The sequence below is a fragment of the Chlorocebus sabaeus genome, chromosome 1, assembly GCF_047675955.1.
Source record: "Chlorocebus sabaeus isolate Y175 chromosome 1, mChlSab1.0.hap1, whole genome shotgun sequence".
Lineage (NCBI taxonomy): Eukaryota > Metazoa > Chordata > Mammalia > Primates > Cercopithecidae > Chlorocebus > Chlorocebus sabaeus.
This window is the reverse complement of record NC_132904.1, coordinates 9,924,328-9,934,634: the sequence shown is the minus strand read 5'-3', so window position 1 is coordinate 9,934,634 and position 10,307 is coordinate 9,924,328. Positions and strand designations below refer to the sequence as shown.

At 57.7% G+C, this 10,307-nt stretch overlaps 1 protein-coding gene across 2 annotated transcripts; it reads left to right on the top strand.

Annotated features, from left to right (window-relative positions):
- The first annotated feature begins 1,961 nt into the window (after nucleotides 1–1,961).
- On the top strand, nucleotides 1,962–10,189 carry KCNK4 (potassium two pore domain channel subfamily K member 4). 2 transcript variants are annotated; one of them, XM_073015038.1, is made up of 7 exons: nucleotides 1,962–2,071; nucleotides 2,865–3,130; nucleotides 6,850–6,973; nucleotides 7,092–7,252; nucleotides 7,456–7,642; nucleotides 8,098–8,237; nucleotides 9,351–10,189. In XM_073015038.1, exons 2-7 carry the CDS (start codon nucleotides 2,942–2,944, stop codon nucleotides 9,729–9,731), a joined length of 1,182 nt encoding a protein of 393 aa, XP_072871139.1. In that variant the 5' UTR covers nucleotides 1,962–2,071; nucleotides 2,865–2,941; the 3' UTR covers nucleotides 9,732–10,189. The 2 variants fall into 2 exon arrangements, with proteins under 2 accessions (XP_072871139.1, XP_037855062.1); XM_037999134.2 differs by lacking the exon at nucleotides 1,962–2,071 and having other exon boundaries at nucleotides 2,846–3,130.
- Nucleotides 10,190–10,307: the final 118 nt, after the last annotated feature.

The following is a 10,307-nucleotide window of genomic DNA, read 5'->3' as shown; positions in this document are numbered from 1 at the left end:
CTAATTTTTTAATTTTTTATTTTAGAGGTGGGGTTTCACCATATTGCCCAGGCTGGTCTCGAACTCCTGGGCTCAAGCAATCCACCCACCTCAGCCTCCCAAAGTGCTGGGATTACAGGCATGAGGTACCATGCCTGGCAGCTACTGAGTCTTAATCCCAATGGATTAGACTTTCTGGAGGCCCTGTTTGCCTATCACCACCCCAACCTGGTCTTTAGGAGCCAGGAGTTAGTCCAGGGCTTACCGGGGAGTTGGCGTGGTGACTGAGCAGCCCCCATCTTCCTACCAGGGTGTGGGTTTGCACAGATGTACAGGTGGTCCCCTAGCTGTGCCCTCCCAGTGGCCCCCTTCTCCACTGTCCTTAGTAGCATAGTCACTGCTCTCTGCTCCCATGGTCCTGGCAGGTCTGTCTGATGGCTAGGAGTCCTTTACTAGAGGGTCTGTCCCCTGCCCACATAGGTGGTTGTCCCAGCTTTTCAGAGTTCCCTTGGCTTATCGCTGGACCTGCCTCAAAACCCTTTACTTGGGACTGTCGTGGGCACCAGGCCCTCAGGGCCTCCAGAGAGGGCATCTGAGACTCAGAGAATCAGCTTGAAGCTGGACAATCACTTTTTGTGGAAAGGAAAACTCCTAACGTTTGTGGGGCACTTTATTGCGTGTGCTAGGTTCTGTTTTGAGGATTTCTAAACACTGGCCTCCTTAATGCCCAGAACAGCACCCCGAAGTGATGATTAATCACCCCTTTTCTGTAAGTGGGAACAGGGACACTCCAGAGTTTGGAAACCTGTCCAGGTTCCCTACCAGTAGGGGGTGGTCAGCCTCAAAGCCCAGCCTGAAAGCCATCCAGCATGAGGGCTGAGGACCCCAGCAGGCACCAGAGGGTCTTTGGAGAGGTCACAGGTTGTCAAGCGGGTGAGAACAGGGCAGGGCAAGTTCAGGACCAGCCAGGGCCTGGGTGTTCAGGCAGTGGGAGAGCGGATGCCGGCACCAGTGCCATGCTGGGATCTGCAGGCAGCTCCAGCCACAGCCTTCTGGGGCTGATTTCTGGTCATGGAAGTGAGAACCAAAAGCTGGGGCTGGGAGCACCCTGGAGGGATAGCCCGGGAGCAGGTAGAGGGCCAAAACTGGAGTGGGGGCAGGAAGTGCTCCAGCAGTGACTCCCCAGAGGTGGGTCCCAACCTCCATGTCGGCCAATTCCAGGTGACCCCACCGGGTTTCCCCCACCCCTTTGTCCCGCGGAGCCCCTCCCTCATGAGTGCTGAGCCCAAGGGCCAGGCTGTCCCCAGGGGCGGAGAGTTGCGGGCCCTTCCCGATCCAGTAATGGGCCTGGGAGATGCCAGATTAGCGTGTTGCCTGTCCGGAGAGGTGGGCCAGCTGATGCCCAGGTCAGGGCCCTGCCGCTGGCCACATTGGGCTCCGGTCCAAGGCTAGAAGGCTGGCCCCAGCTGCAACCCCTTTCCGGCTCCTCTGCCACCCACCTCCCGGGGCTGGCCAGCATTGGGGAGCCGGGCGGCCGCAGGTAAAGGGCTTGGGGCGGCGCCGGCGGCGAGGGCGCTGCAAGGAGGGAAGAGCGGCGCCGGAGGGGTTAACCGCGGGAGGAGGGGGGCTTCTGCCGGCGGGAGGGGGGTCCCAGCCCCAGCGGCCGCCCGCTCCGCCCCTGCCGCCTCCGCGGCCCAGTCGGCACCGGCGAGGCCGTGCTGGAACCCGGGCCTCAGCCGCAGCCGCAGCAGGGCCGACAGTAAGTGTGGGGCGGGCTCCGGTGCGCGGGCAGGACTCCGGGGCAGGGGCGCCCCGGGGGCGACTGGCCAGGCGGGGTGCCCACCTCCCACGCGTGGGCGCCTCAGGGAGTGGTGTGGCCGCCGGTCCCGCCGCCCGCCACGCTCCGAGGCGTAGCTGTGGGGATGCGAGGGAGGCGGTGGGAGCGAGCTGCGGGCGCTGCGCGGTGGCCCTGCGGTCTGGCGTGTGCACGCGAGTGTCCGCACGCATGTGCGTGGGCTCTGGGTGCCCTGGCGCGGCCGGCACGCCCATGGGGGCCGGGGGTGCCGGGGCGTCTGCGGAGTGTGCAGGTGGGGTGCGTGAGTGCAGCGGGGCGGTGCGGCGCTGCAGCCTCGGGGTGGAGCGTGGGCGCGCGGGTCTTTGTGCCCGCGCGTGGCGGCGCGTGCCGGGGCGTGTGTGCGCGTGGGCGCCGCCGCCAGCTGTCAGGGACTGACAGCTGTCCGGGGGACTGCCGCCCCGGTGTGGCCTTTGCGGACCCCCTCCCCTGCTTTTTCCGGGAACTGGGCGTCCCCCGCACCCCTCCTCGCCTGGGTGCGGGACCCACCCCTGGGTTCCTTGAAAGCCCGGCGGGGCGCGGGGGTACCCTGGAGGGCCAGCCGGGAAGCAGGGCGAGGCGAGAGGGGACGGAGAAGCCGCGGAGATGCTGTCGCAGCCGCAGCCGGCGAGCCGGGACCCACCATTCCCCTGTCCCCGCCCTACGCTGTCCGGCCTCTCCTCCGGGTTTCCCTTCGGACGTCTCTGAGCCCCCCTCAGCCTTCTCCTCGAGGGCCAGTTCCCCACACCCCCCAAACCCCCCACATTTCCTCACTCGCCCCGCTTCCCCCTAGCCAGGCTTAGGCTCTCTTTCGGCCTCCCACTCGCCTTCCTTTCCCTTCCCCGTGCCCTCCTCTCTTTCCTCATCGACAGGGGCAGCGGAGGTAAGGGGAAGGCAGGAGATAGGAGGGGGACTGGGTGTGTTCAGTCAGAGGGATATCTGTGGACAGTGCGGCTGGGGGCTTCATGGATCTTTGGGTGTGTAGGGGATCGAGGAGAAGGGTGTGGATGTCAGGCCAGCTCAGTGACCCCAGCATCCCTGGTTTTGCCCGCAGTGACGACAGCTCCCCAGGAGCCCCCTGCCCGGCCCCTCCAGGGGGGCAGTGGAGCTGGCCCGGCGCCTGGGCGCGCCATGCGCAGCACCACGCTCCTGGCCCTGCTGGCGCTGGTCTTGCTGTACTTGGTGTCTGGTGCCCTGGTGTTCCGGGCCCTGGAGCAGCCCCACGAGCAGCAGGCCCAGAGGGTGCTGGGGGAGGTCCGAGAGAAGTTCCTGAGGGCCCATCCGTGTGTGAGCGACCAGGAGCTGGGCCTCCTCATCAAGGTGCGTGGGTGGGCCTCAGCCCCTTCAGCTGTCACCCATCACCCCTGGCACTAGCTGCGTGCCAGTGAGGCCCTGTACTGGTGCTGCTTTCAGATCAGTATCCCTGAGGACAGGGTGCAGCCGGAGGCTGTGGGACAGAGGCTGGGGTCCAGGTCTCTGTGTTTTCAATAGGGCAACAGTGGGGTCATTTGTTTTCCTTGGAGAGCCTGGCACAGGACTGTGAACCTAGATTGTGTCCTTCAGGGTGTGATGGTGGTGGGATGAGGGGAAAATGAATGAATGAATGGCCATAGCACAAGGGCTATGTTACATTTGCACAGGTCTCACTCACCGGTCTAGTTGCCACATAAAATCCAAGACTCTCATTTAAATGTGAATTACAGTTAAACCACAAATGAATGCCTTTTTTTTTTTTTTTTTTTTTTGAGACGGAGTCTCCCTGTGTCGCCCAGGCTGGAGTACAGTGGTGTGATCTCAGCTCACAGCAACCTCGGCCTCCCAGATTCAATTGATTCTCCTGCCTCAGTCTCCCAAGCAGCTGGGATTACAGAGATGCAATGCATCACCACGCCTGGCTAATTTTTGTATTTTTAGTAGAGATGGGGTTTCACCATGTTGGCCAGGCTGGTCTCAAACTCCTGACCTCAAGTGATTCACCCACCCCAGCCTCCCAAAGTGCTGGTATTGCAGGCATGAGCCACCATGCCTGGCCCACAAATGCCTTTTTATTTTTTTATTTTTATTTTTTTTTATTTTTATTTTTATTTTTATTTTTATTTTTTGAGACGGAGTCTCGCTCTGTCGCCCAGGCTGGAGTGCAGTGGCGCAATCTCGGCTCACTGCAAGCTCCGCCTCCCGGGTTCACGCCATTCTCCTGCCTCAGCCTCCTGAGTAGCTGGGACTACAGGCGCCCGCCACCTCGCCCGGCTAGTTTTTTGTATTTTTTTTAGTAGAGACGGGGTTTCACTGTGTTAGCCAGGATGGTCTCGATCTCCTGACCTCGTGATCCGCCCGTCTCGGCCTCCCAAAGTGCTGGGATTACAGGCTTGAGCCACCGCGCCCGGCCGAATGCCTTTTTAATACAAGTCCATCCCGTGCAGTATTTTTGTTTGCTAAAATCTGGCAACCCTACCTACACCGGTTCCCATACTTTTTTTGGAGTCATGTGTCTTAGAAAAACCCAAGAACACAGTGAACACACCCCATCCCCCTGGAAAAGTGTGCATATGAGCGTGTGCAGGTGATTTGGGAGGGTTCCAGGATCCATGCCACCAGGGATGCCAGGTCAGGTGCCCCTTCCCCCTAGGATGCATGCTTACCATGTGGGGAGAAGGGGAGAGCGTCAGGGTTCCCTGAGGCACTTCTGGTTAGACTCCAACCATAGACTCAAGAAAGTTTTGGGCTGCAGCCTTCTGGGGTTCAGTCAGGCAGGCACCTCTGTTGCTTTCTCTGATTTCGGAGTTACTGTCATACAAAAAAATGAAGACCTAGCTTTAATAAATTAATGTCTATTACTTGAAATTGAAGAGTACCCTTTGTTCCCTGCCTGTTCTTTGTGGAGGGAGGGGCCATTGGCACGGAGGCCTCAGTGTTCCAGCTGATTCTCAAGGCAGCAGGACTCAGGGCAGAGATGTGTGTGGGGTGGGGTCAGGACACAGACCACCTGATATCGTCTCTGACACTTCCAGAATGCCAGTGGAGGCTCAGAGAGGCCTGGGAAGAATGTGTCTGGCCAGACCACAGGGCAGAGGGAGGGAGGGGAGGGAATCTGACCTAGTTTGTCTTCACAATGGAACTGCTTTTTTCCTGGATAAGAAAAAGGAAGAAAAGGAGAGGCAGGACTGAGAAGGGTGGGTGACAGCCACTTTATTTCTCTTTCACAGTAGGATTCACTCCCTGAATTAGTTGTGCAGCTATTATGCACCTACTGTGTGCTAGGTGAAGTGTTATACGCCAAGGGGATATTGGGGTGGATCAGACACAGGGTCTGCCTTGGAGGGCGTCACATCTAGGGGAGGGGAGAGATCCATGGTCAGACAGATCACTGTAGGATTCAGTGGAAAGGAAGTTTCCTTCTTTCTGTTAAGCACCAATTGTGCTAGGCCTTGAGCTAGGTGCTGGGGACCAGGAGGGAGATGGCAGTGGCCTGAGGGATGACCTGGTGATTGAAACACACCAGGAGAAAGGGATAGAGAATAGAGATGAGGGGCAAGAGATGCCCATGTGGAAAGACAGCATGGGCAAAGGCGTGGAAGCTGGAAAGTTCCGGAGCATTTTGCAGAACCTGGAGTTAGCAGATGCCTAGTCATTTGAAGCAAAAATTAGAACACACAGGATGACACAGGATTTTTCCCTTAAGTCGTGAATTTATTGGAAAAGGGTTGCAAAATACACATTAAATCACTTTTAATTAGCTCTTTCACTTCTTGCTTTTATTAAAAATTATTACAGGAAATGCAATCATCTCAGAAAATCTGGGGGGAAGGTTGCTGTAACATGGGGTGCCAAATTGGAGTCCCAGGGACAAGACTAGGGGAAGGGAGGTGGGGACCAGTTTGAAAAAAGGGCTTCAATGCTGGGCTGGGGAGTTTAGGCCTGCAAGGAGTGGGGAGCCATGGAGGGCGCTGAGCAGTCCCTTTAGGAAGATCAGTTGGGACTGAGTCTTGCTAATGAGGACTGCAGTCAGGGAGAGAAGAAGTGCTTTATGATATGCCCCACAGACACCATTCTTGTGCCTTGGCACTGCTGCTTGGGGAAGAGTCTCTTTGACTTCCTCTCACCTAGGGCAAGCACTCTCAAAATAGTCCCTGCCCGTGGGAGCTGCATGCTGGCGAGAGGGAGACATCCAAATAGGGACATTACGTTCATTTAATAATATGTATTGGCTGGTCTGAGTACAGTGGTGTTGTTTACAACCAATTGATCACAACCAGTTACAGATTTCTTGGTTCCTTCTCCACTCCCACTGCTTCACTTGACTAGCCTTAAAAAAATAGTAATACTTACTGAGAGGTGCTCAATCAACATTATTTACACTGCAGCACAGGGTTTGGCTTGGACGTCGGCAGGGTTGGGGTGTGTGTGTTTTTGTGTGTGCGTATAAACTTTCTAAAAATTGGAAGCAAAATTTTGTGGCACATAAACCTTCCTGGAGAGAAAGGCCCTAGCTTTCATGAGATTTTCTAAGGAAAGGGACTCAAATTCAGCTTCCATAGGTGCAATGGGAGGGTGGGTTTGGAAAGCTAGAAACACAGGGTGTGGTCACTGCTTGGGAACTTAACAGTCAGTGCTTACTTTGTTGCAAGTTCACAAAAAATCTGAGAGGCAGATGCTGTCATCAACATCCCCACTTGAGACTTGTAGAAGCCGAGGCCAGACAGTTAACTTGCCCAGGGTCCCACAGCATAAACATTTGAAGCCAGGCAATCTGGTCCCAGGTCTGCTCCTGACCATGGTAAAAGTGGAAATTTGTTGTCTGAAGTTAGGGGCCAGATACCAAAAATGTTTCTCAGACATTGTAGAGGTCAAACAAACTTGCCTGCAGGTAGACTAGACCCAGTTTGCATCTTCTGCTGTAAGGGACTGCCTCCTGGGAGACCAGAGAGAGGGGAGAACAGGGAGGAGCAGCGGGGAAGCCACCCTAGAGACTGGAGGGGCCACAAGTTGGCCTAGACAGGAGGGAAGAACTGAAGCTCCTCCTTCTATACCTTATCCTGCAGGAGGTGGCTGATGCCCTGGGAGGGGGTGCGGACCCAGAAACCAACTCGACCAGTAACAGCAGCCACTCAGCCTGGGACCTGGGCAGCGCCTTCTTTTTCTCAGGGACCATCATCACCACCATCGGTGGGGGAGGGGATTGGCATGTGGGGGACGGGCAAGGAGCTTCCTCATGGGGGAAGGTGCAGGGAGATGGAGGGGTCCCAGGTGGCCCCTAGACTTCCTGCATCGCTCCTCTGCCCAGGCTATGGCAATGTGGCCCTGCGCACAGATGCTGGGCGCCTCTTCTGCATCTTCTATGCACTGGTGGGGATTCCGCTGTTTGGGATCCTACTGGCAGGGGTTGGGGACCGACTGGGCTCCTCCCTGCGCCGTGGCATCGGTCACATTGAAGCCATCTTCTTGGTGAGCTGCTCCATGCCCTGCCTGCCCTTGTGCTGGCCTCCAGCTACCCTTCCCCATGTCCCTGGCACATGAGTGCCCCCCCTCCCCCCGGCCGCCCGCGGACCCTAAGCCTCTCACCACAGGCTCCTGGGGGCGGGAGTGGAGAGTATGGGAGTGGGGATTGTTGGTGTCTCCTGGGTCCTGTCTACTGCCCCTCCCCGCAGAAGTGGCACGTGCCACCGGAGCTAGTAAGAGTGCTGTCAGCGATGCTCTTCCTACTGATCGGCTGCCTGCTCTTTGTCCTCACGCCTACGTTCGTGTTCTGCTATATGGAGGACTGGAGCAAGCTGGAGGCCATCTACTTTGTCATAGTGACGCTTACCACCGTGGGCTTTGGTGACTATGTGGCCGGTGAGGCCGCCCTTCTTGTGCTGCACTTTCCCATCTACTTTATTCCTGATCAGGGGCTCTGCACTCCCGCCTTTCCCTCCAAATCCATGTGGTTGCTCTAACGCCTGCCTCCATCATGGAATGCACCATCACAGCCTTGCACACACACCAGCGCCTTATGCACACTCACATTCTTGTATGCTTGAGTCCCATGCATGCTCACACATATATTAAACACACCCCTCGCATGTGTCACATTCTTGCACAGGAGCGCCCCTTCTTGCATGCTTTGATCTTGCACACTTTCAACTCATGCACACCACTCATTTTCCTGCCTCCACTCACACACTCAAGCACATACCCATTGCCCTAGGGAGCGCAGGTCCTCTCCAGGAGCTGGGAGGGGGACACTGAACCAGAGCTCACAGGCTTGCCCCACAATCCAGTTCTTTCTGCCTTTCCTGGTGGTATCCCAGGCGCGGACCCCAGGCAGGACTCCCCAGCCTATCAGCCTCTGGTGTGGTTCTGGATCCTGCTCGGCCTGGCTTACTTCGCCTCAGTGCTCACCACCATCGGGAACTGGCTGCGAGTAGTGTCCCGCCGCACTCGGGCAGAGGTAGGCGCCCAGGGTTGGCACTGCGTCTGTGCACTGTGGTGCAAATGTGCTGTTCCCTAGCAGGGGGTTGAGCAGGTTGTCTCCTATCCAGGGTGTGGGCTCCTGAGGCAGGGGCTGAGTGAGCCTCTGTGTGTGCCTCGCAGGGAACAGAGGGGTATATGTTTGTGGGTAACTTCACCACCTCTTCCCTCATGGGTAGGATTGCCAGATTTAGCAAATAAAAATGCAGAAAGCCAGCTGGGGCAACATGGTGAGACCCCGCCTCTAGAAAATACACAAAAATTAGCCCTGCGTGGTGGTGTGTGCCCAGCTACTCGGGAGGCTGAGATGGGAGGATCACTTGAGCCAGGGGAGGTCGAGGCTGCAGTGGGTCATGATTGCACCGCTGCACTCCAGCCTGGACAACAGAGTAAGCCCTGGTCTCACAAACAAACAAATAAACAAAACAAAACAAAACAAAACAAAACTCAGTTAAATTTGAATTTCAAATAAATGAAATTTTAATTTGGCCGGGCTCGGTGGCTCATGCTTGTAATCCCAGCACTTTGGGAGGCTGAGGCGGGTGGATCACGAGGTCAGGAGTTCGAGACCAGCCTGGCCAACACAGTAAAACCCTGCTAAAAATACAAAAATTAGCTGGGCGTGGTGGCAGGCTCCTGTAATCCCAGCTACTTGGAAGGCTGAGGCAGGAGAACTGCTTGAACTGGGGAGGCAGAGGTTGCAGTGAGCCAAGATCCGCCACTGCACTCCAGCCTGGATGACTGAGCTAGACTCCTCTCAAAAAAAAAAAAAAAAGAAAAAGAAAAAAATTTTATATATATATGTATGTATATATATAACAGCATGTCCCAAATATTGCACGAGATATAGTTATGCTAAAATTTATTTGTTATTTCTCGGAAATTCACATTTAGCCGGGCAATTTGTATTTTGCCACCTTTCTGGGAGCACCCAGTGGAGGAGCCCTTCCATCCTCGGGGCTGGCTGAGGCTAGAGGACCAGGCAGAAAAGAGGGTTGGGGGTTGATCCCTGCTGGTGAAGGGGCAGGTTCCTGGGGGGTCGCGGAGGGGGTCCAGGACCTCTAGTCGAGGGCTGCTTTCCCTCTCCGTGCAGATGGGCGGCCTCACGGCGCAGGCTGCCAGCTGGACTGGCACGGTGACGGCGCGCGTGACCCAGCGAGCCGGGCCCGCTGCCCCGCCGCCAGAGAAGGAGCGGCCACTGCTGCCTCCACCGCCCTGTCCAGCGCAGCCGCTGGGCAGGCCCCGATCCCCTTCGCCCCCGAAGAAGGCTCAGCCGCCTTCCCCGCCCACGGCCTCGGCCCTGGATTATCCCAGCGAGAACCTGGCCTTCATCGACGAGTCCTCGGACACGCAGAGCGAGCGCGGCTGCCCGCTGCCCCGCGCGCCGCGAGGTCGCCGCCACCCCAATCCCCCCAGGAAGCCCGTGCGGCCCCGCGGCCCCGGGCGTCCCCGAGACAAAGACGTGCCGGTGTAGGGGCAGGATCCCCGGCCCGGGCCTCTCAAGGGCTTCGTTCCTGCTCTCCCCGGCATGCTTGGCTTGTTTGACCAAAGAGCCCTCTTTCCACGAGACTGAAGTCTGGGGAGGAGGCTACGGCTGCCTCTCCGCCGTCCCCCGGCCCTTTCCTCACTTCCATCCATCTCCAGACCCCCCACGGCTTTCTGTGTCGCTGCCCCGGGCGGGCGTGTCCCTCACAGCACCTCACGACTGTGCCTCAAAGCCTGCATCAATAAATGAAAACGGTCTGCACCGCTGCGGGCATGACGCTCCCGGACGCTAGTGAGTGTGGAAGTGCTTTCCTCGGGCCACCGTGGGGGCACATCTAGCCTCCCGTGGCCCCCAGGTCGAGGGTCCCCGGGCACCCAGGTCGGTCAATTCTCCGCCCTCTCGGCTGGGCTCAGGCCCGCGTCTCTGCCTGGAGGCTGCTGGGTAGGGTCCCGCGTGGGGATCAGCCGGGATGGGCTGTGCGTCTCCAGCCTCTGCACACACTTTGGGGGGTGGGGTGCGGGGGTGGAGAGGCAGGGGAGAGAGGATGGCATCTCGCGTGGCGGG

Coding starts and splice junctions, on each gene's coding strand:
- KCNK4 (XM_073015038.1), top strand. CDS start 2,942: ATGCGCAGCACCACGCTCCTGGCCCTGCTGGCGCTGGTCTTGCTGTAC. Junction 3,131..6,849: donor AGCTGGGCCTCCTCATCAAG/GTGCGTGGGTGG, acceptor CTTATCCTGCAG/GAGGTGGCTGATGCCCTGGG. Junction 7,643..8,097: donor CTTTGGTGACTATGTGGCCG/GTGAGGCCGCCC, acceptor GTGGTATCCCAG/GCGCGGACCCCAGGCAGGAC.